This window comes from Fusarium verticillioides, chromosome 3 (assembly GCF_000149555.1).
Source record: "Fusarium verticillioides 7600 chromosome 3, whole genome shotgun sequence".
NCBI lineage: Eukaryota > Fungi > Ascomycota > Sordariomycetes > Hypocreales > Nectriaceae > Fusarium > Fusarium verticillioides.
Window position 1 is genome coordinate 2,789,906 of NC_031677.1, and position 14,894 is coordinate 2,804,799.

Genomic DNA, 14,894 nt, shown 5'->3' on the forward strand with positions numbered 1-14,894 from the left:
CTAACTAATTCCATGTACTCAAGAATCGAGATTTTATAGCTTGCATCATGAGATGTAATTTGAGCAAGGCACGAAGAACGGCAATCGTCTCTCACAGTACGCCTTCCAGGCCTTTGTATCTTATTCAAATCATGGCTCGCAAGCCTATTATATAGACTATTTCTTTCTCTCAACCTTTTCTAATCCTTTGTCTACAGCTTGCAAATCCATCCAGGATATACCCCCTTCCCGGTAGAGGTCGTAATGTCGGAAGCGAAGAAAACAGCAAGATAGTTGCAAAAATGTCGTTAATGAGAGTCAAGAAGAGAATGGACAATCAAGTGTCGCAAAGTATATAATTTTCAGGTGAATCAGTCCAGCTTCCTCCGTTTTGTGGCAAAATCGTCCTCCTCTTTATACATGTGACTCCATCTCTAATACCCATATCTTCAGCTTTTGTATGTCCAAAGAGATCCGCAGTGGTGCGACGACCACCGTTAAACGCCAAACAATATGCTTCGTGCGCCACTTGTATCAAGTGGCGGCGACCAAGTTTATAATGAGGGAAAAAAGTATATGATGACCGTGAGCTCGGGGCTGCAGCTGGTTAATGTAGCAGCAGTGGAGGATAAAAACATATGGTAAGATCGCTCATGATACAGAGCAGGTACAGAGCGCTCAGGTATCAAGGATAATCAAAGTAATACGCAAATGCAGATCGAGATATAATCAGATTCTCTCCTGGAACCGTGATGGTGAGCCAAATGATCCATCACGAGATGCAATTGAGCCACCACCTGTTGAGCCCCCCAGAGCATCAGAATCCGGTCTTGGTCGTGACGGGTCCGTAAAAGGATTCGACTCTGTGACAGGCGTTCGAGCTGGGCCGGATCGAATTACAGGCACGCCGCTTATTGGCCGCATTGGTGATCCAAGAGCAAGATGAGGTGAGTCCCGGTCACTCGGATCAAATGCCATAGAGCCTCTCCAGTAGTCAGAGTTACCACTCATGACGCTTTCTCGATTTGCCCGGCCGGTCGAGGGGGGTTCGGCCCGCGGATCAGAATAACCATCACCACCAACCTGAAGAACAGAAGGAAGCTTTTTTCCTGAAACTCGGTAGAACCCTCTCTCGCTGACAGGCTCCAGTTCGGGGGTTTTTCGTCGCTTTTTGCCCATCAGTCCCGCAAACGCGGCAGTGATGGCAGCAGATGCCCCAGCACGTTCAGCCATCGATGCGCCACTATCACCGTCAGGCCCAGATGTTGGGCCACCAATTGAGCGCGTTCCAGACTGACTCCCACCGAGTATGCCACCTCCAGGATGCTTCTTCTTATACCTGAGAGCAAACAGGACGAAGAACGCCAAGAAAGCCACGCCCGCAATGCTTCCTACGACACCACCTATTACTTGCTTCTGCTGAGGCGAGAGTGTGCCAGTATCGGTGTTGTTGGAGTTCGAAGTGGTCGTCGCCGCTGGTGGTTGGTTATCAGCTGTTGCGGCACCGCTACCTCCTTCATTATCTTCGTCTCCCCACGAACCAGAAGACCAAGTTTCCTGAGCCGAAATGCTCGAGTACACCGAGTCAGAGTAGCTGTACGTCGAAGTGTCGCTAGGGTTGATGGAAGAGGTGACGAAGGTCGAAGATACCACCAGGACAGTGGAAGAAGTGCGGGTCCTTGAAGCTGTGTTCGTCGTTGGCGGTGTCGTGGTTGTGGAAGGCTTGGACTCTGCACGAGTCACGTCGGTAGTAGCTGTTAAGGTTTCATTAGACGTCACTTCTGATGCAACATCTTGCGTCGCTTCCGAGGTCAAGTCGGATGTAGTCTCTATTAAAGTAGGGATATCGGTTGTTGTCGCGGTCAGGTCATCTGAAGCAAGCGATGTCAGTCAGCACATGGCCTGGTCATAAACTCAAACTATAAATAGGAGGGGCGAATATTCGTACCGGTAGTTACGAGGGCAGTCCCCGACCCACTAACATCCGAGGCAGTAGTAGGAGCAGCTGGTAACGTTGTTTCGTGACTCGCAGTATCAGGATCTGTCGACGTCACAGGTCCATTAGTCTCATTTGTTGGAGGAACCGTGTTAGATGGTAAATCGGCAGTGGGTAGCAACGTCGTGTCATTGACGGGCTTGGGCACTGAATCAGATACGGTCGCATCTGGGACAGGCGCAGACGGTGATGGGTCGGTCAACCCAGGTGTTTCCACGGCGGTCGCGGCTGGAGCGGACGGAGGTAACGGAACATTGTAGCTCGCAGCCGGATCCGACGCCACGGCCGCCACGGAGATCTTGGGTTCCGGGTCAGAAATGGCGGCGACGGTGATGCCCGAGGCAGAATCCACGACGACGGTAGCAGGTGGTGCGTAATAGGTTTGTACTTCGATTGGCGATCCGACTGAATCGACGACCTGAACAACAGACACAGTCTGAACAACTTGAGTAACGAGATCTTGTTCAGCGCGAGGTTTTAGAGCATTGGCTTCGGCGATGGCGTGTACGTGGTTGGGCTGGGCAGCACGAAGATGGAGGTTGGCGGGCGACTTGCTGCGATGCAAACGGTGGTGGGAGTGGTGGGAGTGGTGGCCGGTCTTGTGGAGCTGCAGATGGCTCTGTTCGGCTGCTTCGTCAACGATTCTGTCATCAACGGTTTCGAGCTGGTGTAATTGGAGATGAGCGTGGTGGAGATGGTTTGGAGAGATGTCGTTTTCACTTTCGCTGGAACGCAGGAAGCGAGGTTGCGAAGAAGAGCGAGATTGTTGAATAGAGCCAGGGTCAGATTCACTCAGAACGGACAGGTCCGAAGTAGGAAGGGAATGTGACTTTGAAGAATCCAAGTTTGAATGCAAATGATCGACATCCGTATCCATATTCCCATTGTTGCTTTCCTTACCCATATCCAGGGCCTGAGCGAGTGAAGGCCCGCTGGATGAGTAAGTCATTAGATTGGATATGGATGCGTCGCGGCAGCGGGCGTGGCCCGTTGAGAACGTGGCGATGAACCTGAAGTAAGGTACCTACTTAGGTAGGTACTATAAGTAAGTACACTACAGTACTTGCAATCCAGGTGACGAGAGTGCCAATGCCAACTTTCGGTGGCCCTGTAGTGCTGCGTAAAGGTGGCCCGTTGTTGTAGCCCGGCCTACCTAGGTGCTAACTAGGTAGGTACCTAACGCAGGGGACGTGCACCAACCGGTTTCAGAGGCGGATACCTAAAATAACAACACGACTTTGACCTAAGTGGCTCCTTGAGCTGAAGGGTGACAAGGACAGACGAATTTGACCCCAATGCGAAACACGATGCGGTGATCGTATTCGCTAGTGCGTGCTTCGAGAAAGAAGTGTTTCTGCTTTCTTCTTTCTTTGCATAAGTGTTAGTTTCCCAGGAGAGACTGGTTTGTTGCGTCAGTTCTAGAATCAAACAGAGTGCAAATCGTATCAGCTTCCGTCAACAAAGCACATGATCGGTCGTTGGAGCACTCGACTCGAAGAGGAATGGCAAGAGCTCCAACAATGACGCGCAAGCACTAATCAACACGCACAAACAGGCAAAGAATTGGACTGATGTGGGTATGATTTTCATGCAGAGACAAAGGACGGGTCCAAGCTGAATCTAGGAGATATTTTCGCCCCTATGCAATCTTGCTCCGTCGTTGTTTGGTCCTTTGACTCCTTGATTTGAGCCGTATTTCCAGGTCGGTACGGCACAAAAAGTCGAGATACGACCACAAGTAAATGGATAATGCCTTGGTCGTGAAGCCCTTCCGGCAGCGCTGATCTGATGAATACAATCCCGAGAGGTAACGAGCGGTAGGTCTATCGTGATTGGTGATGTTGTATTGCGTGGTGAGTGAGGGCTCTGATGATATGAGCTTGCTTTAATCCCGTTTTTTCTTGTTTGCGTAGGTAGATGTGTACAAGCAACAATGGTCCTCCCGCGTTCTTCGATGTTGGTTATTCCTCCTTTTCAATCTCAATTTCCAATTACTATTATCGACAATTGTATGGCGACAGGCACAAACAGGAGCGCTAGTTGAGTAGTCGTCGTCAACGTCGTGATTTTTGGTCGTCCAGATTCGTCTCAGAAGGGATGGTACAAAAAGAGCGATGTCGTTCAAGGAAAAAGAATAAGAGAGTGACTAGTGAAGACAACAGAGCAAAAGAATGAGAGTATTACGGTCGGTGACAAAGGGTAGCAAGAGCAAAGATAGAAGTCCCAGTAGAGCAAAAAAAGAGAGAGACAGGAAACAAGAGAGACAAGGTCAAGGCAAGGCAAGACAAGACACGACACGACGGGAGGCGCCTATACTAAAATTGATGCGATGCGGGACAAGGAAACAGGAACAGGCCGAGAACACAAGCCAAACACGACCTTTCCTCAGGGTACTCCATACTGTTGATGGCGACCTTCGGAGAGCGTTCCTCTAGGTCGTGCGTGTGTGTGGTGCATGGATCCACGGGGGTCCCTACTTAGTCTGTTGTACTGGTACCTGGAGCTATTCCCATTCTTCTCTCAGTCTTTCCCTTTTCCCTCTCTGTTCCTTGTGAATTGCGTGCCTCTCCCCTGTCGATATTCGGTGATCATGCCTAGGTTAAACTGGACGATGCGCGGTTATGAATGAGCTAAGGGTCATGGACAAGAGGTCCGAGATGGAGATAATCTCGCTTCAAAGAGGCAGGCCAATCAACGTGGAGCAGCCGTACGACATAACGACATGGGTGGGATCAGTAGGGCCATCACTTTATTAGCCAATGCCCACGAAATACGACAAGAAACATGATTCGGGGGTATTTAGAGCCGCAGGGGCCATACCACGGTTGAGTCGTGCTCTGGTTGGTGTAATCCAGAATTGGTGGTCAACCAACAACATCCAATCTCATGGATGGACTGTTCAGATACAGCGGTCACGTTGTACAGAACTTGAACCACGGTGCGGCACAACGTTGGGCCAGATCTAGGTAATACTCGTCAAGGTCACCCTCAACATCAGGTAGCCCCTTGCAGAATGCAAAGCAATCAGCGAAGAAACATGCAGCCCACAGGAGCCACAACTGCACTTAGAAGCCAGGGTCTGATGTGCACAGTTTAATTATATGTACTGGACCCTAGGGAACAAGCAAGAGCCAAAGATTTCCCCCAAATGATAAAAATAACTGGTCTAAATGCTTCCTAAGTCTATACTAAGTTTACCTAAACCTACCTAATTATTTTTATTACTTGGGATGTGTAGAAGTCGAGTCCTAAGTCTTTTTGCCCCCCTGCCAAAAACTAGCTGCTATTCTCTTTGCTTCTATGACTGTGAACTCGAGGGAATCGATGAGTTGATGAGAATAATACCTTAACAAAAATAATCAACAACCCCCTCTGCCCCTTTAGCGCGTAGAAACAGGAGTCGTTCAACGCCATCTCATTTAACAGTCCAAACCCACTAAGGCGCATAATTGAATCCATGTTCCCGGCTCAATAGTCTTACGTACGGAGTACTATACTAGGCATTGTCTTAAGCTATTCTCTAGATGTTGCTAGGACCAAAGTGGTGGGTTTGGTAGGAGAAATCGGTGGTCCACATGGGTGGGTGTGGTCCAGGCCCCGAAGTATGGTTCTCATTCAAACAACGGAAGAAGCAACGCAATCGGGAAAATTAAACCGGGGTCACTGAGCACGCATGTGTCACGGAAGACTTGACGAATCGGGGCTAACAGCTGAGATTCGATTCAAAGCTTGGCATTTATTGATAGACTGCCATGGCCTCATAGCCCGAGGGGTTTTGCAGTATTAATAGAAGTCGGAAGTTGCAAAAAGGAGTTCTAAATAAATAGGACGTTAACCATCATTGCCAGCACATGCCAGTAAGGAAAATTAGTATTTGTATCCGTAGGAGACTTTACCTAACTCAGGTAATGATCAATATTGTTCCGAGCTGCAAGTTGATCAACCAATCTGATGTAAATCATTGGGAAGATCGACATCCAGCCAGTTTCGGGCCCTAGCCATAAAAATATTTATTATTCTCGATATTGTATTAAACCTCAGTGATTTGTGCATTTTTTTTTACTTGTTTTTCTCCCAGCGGTTACCTCCCTCATTCTTCTTCTCTTTTGGTACAATCAGTAGAAACACTTCTACCCCCAGTGACATTCCAATTCCTGAGACCTAAGAATATTCCAAAAATACCCGGAGCCTTCCACCACGTAAACTAAAGGCCTGGTCCGTATAGATATGGGTCCCTGGTCCGTGATGACCTGAGCCTAGGCCCGCCTGCAACAGTGGATCTGCTTTACTTCCATCATGCGTGTCTAGGAGAGGAAAGGAAAACTTAGGGCCTCGATCCAAAATGGTAAAGACGCTTATAGGTAACTTTGTATCCAATGGTAGGTAAGCTTAGGATAAGTTTAAGATACCTAAGTTTAGGATACCTTTTGCTGAGTTTATTTTAAGAACCTATTAAGGTCTGACATTTTCTTCATCTGTCTTTCAAGTCGCCATATTACAATGTAATTATTAATCCTCTACTCCGTAGTTAGGGAGGAGACTTTAGTTGTAATATTAATCAATAAAAATAATTAGAAGTAAGAAACTACCTACTTAGGCTACTTCACTGGATATTTATTTTTCGGAAGCTTTTGCTTAAATATGTTTGGTTACCCGAAAGTTCTTGATCTTGGTTCTGGCTCCTCCCCAATGCTTGGGTATCGCTTTATGCTACTCGCACATATGGGTATCTGTGTTGTCCCGATCTAACTTACAGCATGTATTCAACCCTCTTTCACTTAAATGATCCCTTTTCCATGTCCTGAATCGTCCTCCTGGTCATGTCATCTTGCACCCACCCCATAATTCGGTTGCCAACATCACCAACAAGCTTCTCGTAATGTTGTCCCGCGAAGAAAAGACCACAGTGTGCACCAACTTCGTCCACGTCTGCCATGTAGATGTCGACCCAGGTTGGATCATCTATTCTGCCACCCTTGGTAGGCAGATTACAGAATTTTCGGAGTTTCCGAGGTTTTGATGGCTTAAGGCTACCAGCCTTCGTGATGGCTTCGGCTTCGGCTTCAGCCTCAAGTTTGTATTGGCTCTCAAGGTTATTGTTTCCCTGGGTATATTCATGCTCTTGCACCTTGTGGGCCTCATTTTCGTGCTCGGAAGCTTCCTTGACAAGGCGTTGCTCTTCTTTGTGCGATTCCTTCTCTTTCCTCTGCGATTCCTTGAGAGCTTCCTTTTCCCGCCGAGCAGCCTCTTTCAGGGCCTTTTCTGCCTCTTTTTGTGAACGCTTCTGGCGCTTTTCGATGAGTTTCTCACGCTCTCGTACTGCCTTAGCATGGTCTTTCAGAGCATTCTCATGGGCACGTCTAATGCGCTTGGCCTCGCGTTCAACTTGCTTGCGCTCATCTTTTTCCTTGTACAAACTGGGGTCGGGCATATCTGGGGTTGTTGGGGGGTCAGGGAGAGGAGGCAGATCTGCCTCTTCTTTTCCTGGTAACAAATTGTTCGATACATCGGACTCAGCAGGCGTTTCGTCCTGGAAGCTAAGGGTGGCAGTTTCGGGCAGAGGATGAGCAGGAGATTCCTCGTCAATTGGCGTGGGATCAATGCTCTGCATTGACAACCGGTTAACATCAGAAGCTAAAGCCTCGTAATCATCGACTTGATTGTCTTTTATTGTGGTATCCGACGCCCGAGCTTTTACATATGAATCTAGTATAGTTTGGTGATCTCGAAAATTCCCGAGGGTATCACGATGCTCCAAGGTGATGATAGGCAAAGGACTCTCCTGGCGGGTATGCGGTTGGATCTGTTCGTTGGCATTTGTCTTGGTCGGTAAAAAGTCCAACTCCACGGAAGACGAAGATGCTGAACTGTTCGATTGAGCATATCTCGTTTCGGGGTGAGCTGTGTTAGCTGTACTAAGCTGGGGGCTACTAACATCAGGGCTTGCTTTGGGTGATTTTGGGCGCCCCGTGCACAGAGTGTAGTAGTTTACAAAGCGAACTCTCGTCAAAGGTCTGCCTGAGCTCTGTTTCATCGCTTCTGGTTGAAGATCATCAAGGTCTTCCAGGGCGCGTATCTTGCGATACCGGGACTCAAGTCCTGTCGGGTCAGCAAGGCAGCTGCCAAACTCAAGGTATGAGAATATGTGTTTGGCGGCAGCCTGTATCAAACCCTCGGATCGATACTTGTTGGCGAAGTGAAGCATTCGTTGTACAAAAGGGCGTTCTTGCAAGCCCGAGTCATTGAAGAAAGGTTGGTTGAAATAGGGTTGGTTAGCGAAGGGATCGGATTGCGGTTGAGACGAGGATGCAATTGACGGAAGACTTGCGGATGATGCCGGATCAGTGCTTTGAGAGTTGGTGAGATATAGTGAGGAGACACTGGGATCACCGGGAATTGACGCCTCAGGGCTCGTGGGAGTTGTGTCACTGGTACCTCTCTGGTTGCTATCTTGTGGTGGTGTAGCTGCGGGTTTGAATAAGCTAGTTATACCAGACACAACGATACCAGGATGAAGGCCAATGAATGGGCAATCCAGAGATACATGTCCTATAATTCGGTGCTTGAAAGGGTATAAACCATATGGACTTGGGTTGGGCTGTCGTTGAGTTTAGCAATATCCATGTATACAACGATTTAAGTTGACGAACCATAAGCACAACGTCGGCAGCCAGGATACCTCCCATCGAATGCCCAACAAGAACTACATCAGTATTTGGGGACTCGTGGGGACGAAGCCACTCGCTGAAGTTATCTCGTGCGACGCCTACTGAGCGATATGTCTTGTACCGCGGGTAAATCTTAGAGTGAATGACATGAGACTCGGCGAGGAGGTTGGCCAGCAGAGCATGAACATGGGCGGGAAACGATTGAAAAGACTGGTCGTTTCCTAAGAAACCATGAATGTAGACGATCAGAAGTTTGCGCCGACCTAAGTAATCAGCAGGGTTTGTAGCCTGGCCATCTCGTGAAGTGTCGGGTAGGAGAGACTGTGTGGACGAAGATCGCGGATCTGGGCCAAGCCATGGTCCGGCAGAAAGAGCATGCATATATGGTCCAGGAGTTGATGTCGACGAAGACGCAGCAGAAGGTGTTGTCTGGTGAACCGCTGAAGTTGAGGGGTTGACTGGCTTTCGGGGAGGTATTGGAGGCCTTTCTGAGTAGGCCGGTGGTGGTGGTGGTGATGAGGGGTCCATGATATCTATCAGATTGATGAGAGATGTCGTGGAGCGAATGATAGAATAAATGGCAGGGGTTTGAACAAGCCTCAAACGTTACAGCGTCTCTGCTCGCGGTTCACTCATCTGATTTTTCAGCGGCTTAACGGCTGAGCTTGGCAAACATTGGTGAGTCAGTGTTGTTATATAGAGGTGAAAAGGCGTTGAATTCGGATTCAGATAGTGATGAGTGTGGGGTGTCAGTCGTTAGGCCTTGAAGAGGCTGTGCCTCATCTCATGTACAACGAATTGATCAGATTTGCCTCAGGTTCCATGTGACTGGCCTTCCATAAACGGGGGATTCTGAAACACAGAATGATGTCGACGGTGCCAAGATCAACAGCGATGTATGTACCAACTTTCAAGTAATTACAGCCCTTTCTAGTCTGGTCTTGTTACTGTATTTCTAGGTTAGTAGGTAGCTTCTGGTTCTGATCATCAGGTAGGGATGTCAAGGTCGCTAAGTAAAAGGTGGGGGGTCCTGGAACACAGATCATACCTAAGTTACATCACTGCCATTTCCTTCGCACTGAAACCTAAATGAGGACTATCTACCTAAGTTTTTGCTATTCACAGTCCACAGCAGCCCTTGATGCAAATATCTACATTAAAGTTTGGAGGGTCTTGGAGACGAGTTGCATATATCGCTCTTAGACTACCAGTATTCCATCCCTTCTTTTAACGTTAGTATATTTATCTTTGAACATCACACTGCCAAGTGTCGTTCTTATCATCAGGACGCCATTCATCTCATGCCTTACTCTGTGAGTTGTGGGGGAAGCCAACGAACAGCAAAACGGCCGATCTGCTCGACTTCTTAATTTCTTCGTCCTCGTCACTTCCAAAGAATAGAGCCTAATGGACAAGGGCGGTCAGCATGGGTATTTTGTATGACCTGCAGGACATGCATGACGTTGTAGTGTTCGCTAGAGACAACATCTGGCAGAATAGCAATATTAATAGACGAGGACCTTCATCCAAAGATGATGCTAAAATAAACTTAATAAGGAGTCCCCTAAGCTTAGGCTAAGTTACCTGAGTCTTTCCATCGTTCAGGGATCTCCAACCTAAGTTGTCTTGCCCCCCCTGAGTACCTAGGTAGGTACCTGTTAGCTCAAGCCAGTCGCCCTGTGCCTCTTTCTCTCGTAATAGACTTTGCAGATATTAATCATTATATTCTATACTATGATATTCCGTATACATATGAGATGGTATCTAAGTAAGACATCCGACGAACACCGTACCAACCATTTGGCCATCCATGCAATACTTATCCATCTGTTATACACTTCCGGATCTATCCAGATACTCATTACATATATGGCTATTAATATCATCCTTTATGGCCAATCAGAAAACCCAGAGAAGGATAAATGAAAATTAAGCGTGCCATGAAAATGGGACTTATAGCACGCAGGTGCATGCATACATGAAGGCGATTATCAATAGATATCGAGCTCCCTCAGCTGCACGTCTAGCCTCCTCTCGTTGTTCATCGCCCCCTTGACAACAGCTGTATCCTCGTCCACACCAAGCAAGCCACCTGCACCAAGCTCAAGTATACCAAGACGAACCAAAACGTCCTCAGCGTTCCAGTTGCGCCGGCCACAAATAAGAACGCTGGCAGAATCGTAGGACTCGTCGACCTTCCAATCGCGGCCAGAAATAAAAGCGCCAATAAGCTCATGCTCGCCTGGCGGGAGTTCGGTGGGGGACTCGGGGGACGGTTGGGCTGCGCGGAGGAGTAAAGCTGCGATGGGAGAATGAAAGGCGTCGAGGAGGTCGGGCGACGTAAGTGTGATTGCTGCTGCGCTTGAGGACGTAGAAGCGGAGGACGTAGCAGGAGAAGGCACCATAAGACGGATTTCGAAGCAATACGTAGTGAGGCGGAGAAAGGTGATGGGTGTTGAGCGAGCGGCAATTTCTTTCCCCTCTGTTTCCCAACAGAGAACCTTATCATCCTTGAAGCCAATAGAAATTGTCATGTTGGGAACTGCCGAAATGTTGTCGACAACAGGAGTTTCCTCGCCAACTTGGTAAAAGCTCAGATTTGGCCCATGTCCAGTATACTCAGGGCGGAGCTTCCAACCAAGCCAACTCCATGAAGGGAATGGGCCCTGAAGCTGCAAAGGGTGTGTCGATATGTCGGCATTGCCTGGGGGGTCGTACATCCAGCCGAGACCGACAGCTAGCCGATCAGTTCGTGTGGGACTAGACACGTTTTTGAAGTCCTTTTCATGGAAGAGAGGGAGCCCAAGAACGGTTTCCAGAGCATTGTCCATCTGGGCATACCTGTCCAATATACCTCTGAAGGCGTCCAGGCGGTCTTCTGGGAATGAGAATTCACGACTGACGTAGCCGCTGACGATGTTCCTAAAATCGCCTGTACAACCGCCAGCACCGTTATCAGGGAATACGCGGCCGAGGTTGAGGGCAGGTTTTGTCTGCAAAGGGAAAGATATGGATTCATGACAGTGGAAGGTTTGGCACTGAAAGTAGATTTGCGATGGAGTAAAGACCAGACGACGACATGATAGAAGCCCTTCCTGATATGTCCAGCCACGGGATGCCCACTTAGAGTTGGCCACTTCAACATCAGGTCTCGTCAGTGATGTGGTGAAACATCCAGCCTCGGTCTGCAGCGATAGCTGCTCTTCACGCACCATACTGATACCGGGAATACCGTCTTGCACGCCTTGGCCAGCTGCGACAATGATGGTTAATGCAGAGCGAGCATAAATATCTCCCATTTTTTCCAATTGTCGTCGCCGCTCGTGCGCGTTATATTGGGGAAAGCAAAAACGGTCAACCCAGAGATATCGAAAACCAAGAGACTTGGTCACAGCTATGGCATCGGTAAGCAGCGGAGGTAGCACCTCAGGCAAGCCATTATGATCCCATTCTTCATCGGTCGGGCTGCCTCGCACATAGCTCAGTGTGACATACTCGAGTGCCTCCACGTTGAGGTCGTCCACAAACACCACCTGGTTGTCCTGGCAGTCCACGAGCTTGAGACCTCGGATCGGGGGCCCAGATGAAGCGCATTTGGTATGAGAATGGTTGGACCGGCAAAATTCCAGCCAGGTCCGAGGTAACGCAATGTCAAGCTTGGGGGGTATCACACGGCCCCGGATCACAGGTGTAGTCTCGCTGTACCCAGCCATATCGTCATCCCCATCCACGATGCGCACGATATAACCCCACGGTAGCACCTTGCTCTTTGTAGTGACCTCAAATATGACCGCACCTCCAAGTTCATGTTTCTCTCCAACTCCGAGGCGCTCAAATGCCTGGCGAATGCGCAGATAAGGCGTGAACTTGCGTGTTATGTCCGGCTCAGCGCCTACTAGGGCTTGAAAGAAGATGCAATATGGGCAAGCCGATAGCTCGGCGAGGGTGTGAGCCAGGGGAATCCAAGGCCGCGGCTGTCCTGGGCGCCAATTGAGCAGTGATGGAAAATCGATTGTCGCGCAGATGGCACAGGGCTGGTTCTCTTCATCGGCAATAAGTCTACTAAGGCCATTTCTTGCAGGTTTTCTATGCTCCGGCGCTGCGCCGCGGCGACGTCGTGATGTAAGTTGGTGAACATCGGGGGAGCTCTCTCGTGTAGAAGCGGAATCTTCGGTCTGGTGGTGCCCATTGGCGCTCTCTGGGCGACCGCGCCCAAGTCGTGTAAAGGCAAAGAGCCTCGATATTTTCTTCATCCCAGCACGAGCAGCTGTATTTTGACCCGCGGAGGGTTTGGCTGCCGCCGTGCCATTCTGGCTCATTGGGCTATTCGATCGTTTAGGGAGCTTCCTTTGCGTGGGTTGACGCGACAGCGTTGGCGGTTTACGACATGCGAAGGGGCAGTGATGGCTATGATAGTCGTAAAATAAATATACGGAATTTCAACGAGCGTTTGGTGGTTTAGCTTAGTAGTTGATTTGATTTCGGTACCTTAGTGCAATGCACACGCGGGGCTAAAAGTGACGGCGTCGCCGAAAGGGGTCGAGCAGCGGGGGTTGAGGAAAGGAGAAGGTAGGAAAATATATGCCCATTAGATATATCAATCTTGCTTCCCCCCTTCAGCTCCAACTCATGTTCGTCGATTCAGTTGTCAAAAGGCAATCTTCTGGGGAGACTGAGGGCGCTGTGGTTGTAGTGAAACAGGGGAACGAGAAGGAATAGGTAGTCTAAATTATGGAATAGGCAAATTCCCCTAATGGGGCACGAGGATGTGGTATGTTCATGTTTGGTATGGCCGAAGGCCCCGACGTAGGAGTAATCAAGAAACGAGCCAATATAATACCAGATAAGGTACCTTGCCTAGCTTATTGATGATAAAAGTAACTGGATTCTTCCACATTCAATGTGTGGAGTTGTCTATACAGGGTCAAGTTTCTGTCCTTACTTGACCATATTGGTATCACATCACCGAATGCTACATATATGCTCCTATTGTTTCTGTCAAGCACAAACTTCAGTTTGAGGAAGCTCTTACATATTAGCTTGTCAATCATAACCCAAAAGCGGATGCAGGTCTGCAATGCCGGCATGTCGTACATCTAGGGCCTGTGGCATCAGCAAACATGATAGCAGATCACCTCTTATCCGGTAAGGGATGAAGAGACAAGGTTTGTTTGCGACAGTGGCCGCTTCGTTGATCTTTGGTGAAATTTCCTTCGCATCCCATTGGATGCGGCATGTTTTATCTATCGTCTTACAGTTGGTTGGAGGAGCTCCTTGGCTTGTTAGCTAGGCTTGGTTCAGCAAAAGCAAAGCTTGAATGGACCCTTGAAATTAGTTACGGCTGAAGCCCATTTAAGCTGAGTAAGCCTCAGAGCAACAAAACGTGAGACTTGGGAAGAGAATGCTAGAATAAGCTTCATAAAAAGCCCCCTAAGTTTAGGACAGAGGCCCTACGTGTTCTTGCTTCCGCTAGCCAAGTCTAGGCTCTGATGAATAATGGGTCCATTGAATTCACGCCGCAAATCTTCTTGAATTGTCTCCAATGGACAGGTCACAACAAGGTCAATAGCTAATATTTCCTTGGCAAGACTGTATTACATCCCTTTCTGGGAATGCATTTGTCTACCTGATCCAATCGCTACATTAAAAGGCGAAATATGCAGCTGCATTTGCCATGTTGTGTTGACTTTCCTTCTCGCTTCCTCAAAGACCCTGAAAGAACTGACAATTTAGCCAATGCCGGGAATAAACAATAGAGCACATACATTTCGTCATGCAGGGGCCAGGGGTCTCGCAAGTCGGGACAGGGGTTTTTTGGTCTTTGGGCTGCATTTCAATGCATGGGCTTCTGCCTTTTTTCCCGTTGGCTTGGCATGCGAGCTCCTCCGGATCGTTCATATAAGAACCCTGATCATAGGAAGTTATGTAACTCGTTGGTTGAATTGTCTATAATGCATCGTGAGACTGATGCTCTTTTGATACCCGTCAAGGTTTAAGTTATTCATCTTTTGAAACTATTCAGTTCAGTCAAACACTAGATAACATGTGTTTGCTGGTGCAATCATCTCGGCCGATCCCACTGGAACTTGTACTTCCGAGACATCCACCTTACTAGCGTTTTTAGTAGACTCCCTTTAAGCAATAATTCTCAGTCTGAATCCCGCACAGAGTCTTTGATCTGACACTCGATTAACTACTATTGTGATCTACAGGCGTTCAAGCGGCACAGCTGTCATTTCAGCCCCATGTCA

At 48.5% G+C, this 14,894-nt stretch overlaps 4 protein-coding genes across 5 annotated transcripts; all 4 read right to left on the minus strand.

Moving 5' to 3' along the window:
- Positions 1-708: 708 nt before the first annotated feature.
- Positions 709-2,924, minus strand: FVEG_05177 (hypothetical protein; the record flags this gene model as incomplete). The annotated part of the gene is made up of 2 exons (XM_018893276.1): positions 709-1,850; positions 1,928-2,924. 2 exons carry the CDS (start codon positions 2,922-2,924, stop codon positions 709-711), a joined length of 2,139 nt encoding a protein of 712 aa, XP_018750109.1.
- A 506-nt stretch (positions 2,925-3,430) lies between these two features.
- FVEG_05178 (hypothetical protein) lies at positions 3,431-3,565 on the minus strand (the record flags this gene model as incomplete). Its single annotated transcript, XM_018893277.1, has 1 exon — positions 3,431-3,565. One exon carries the CDS (start codon positions 3,563-3,565, stop codon positions 3,431-3,433), a length of 135 nt encoding a protein of 44 aa, XP_018750110.1.
- Positions 3,566-6,522: 2,957 nt separating this feature from the next.
- Positions 6,523-9,577, minus strand: FVEG_05179 (hypothetical protein). 2 transcript variants are annotated; one of them, XM_018893279.1, is made up of 3 exons: positions 9,242-9,577; positions 8,626-9,176; positions 6,555-8,573 (listed from the first exon to the last, which is right to left on the minus strand). In XM_018893279.1, the coding sequence occupies exons 2-3, from the start codon at positions 9,169-9,171 to the stop codon at positions 6,750-6,752; spliced, it is 2,370 nt and encodes a 789-aa protein (XP_018750112.1). In that variant the 5' UTR covers positions 9,172-9,176; positions 9,242-9,577; the 3' UTR covers positions 6,555-6,749. The 2 variants fall into 2 exon arrangements, with proteins under 2 accessions (XP_018750111.1, XP_018750112.1); XM_018893278.1 differs by having other exon boundaries at positions 6,523-8,573; positions 8,626-9,577.
- Positions 9,578-10,332: 755 nt separating this feature from the next.
- Positions 10,333-13,437, minus strand: FVEG_05180 (hypothetical protein). The gene has a single exon (XM_018893280.1). The coding sequence runs from the start codon at positions 12,960-12,962 to the stop codon at positions 10,635-10,637; it is 2,328 nt and encodes a 775-aa protein (XP_018750113.1). The 5' UTR covers positions 12,963-13,437; the 3' UTR covers positions 10,333-10,634.
- Between the last annotated feature and the right edge of the window lie 1,457 nt (positions 13,438-14,894).

Bases quoted from the DNA above. Each gene is read 5' to 3' on its own strand.
- FVEG_05179 (XM_018893278.1), bottom strand. From the start codon at position 9,171: ATGGACCCCTCATCACCACCACCACCACCGGCCTACTCAGAAAGGCCT. The intron at 8,574-8,625 runs GTTCGTCAACTT...ACTCAACGACAG, and splicing joins CTGCCGACGTTGTGCTTATG to CCCAACCCAAGTCCATATGG.
- FVEG_05180 (XM_018893280.1), bottom strand. From the start codon at position 12,962: ATGAGCCAGAATGGCACGGCGGCAGCCAAACCCTCCGCGGGTCAAAAT.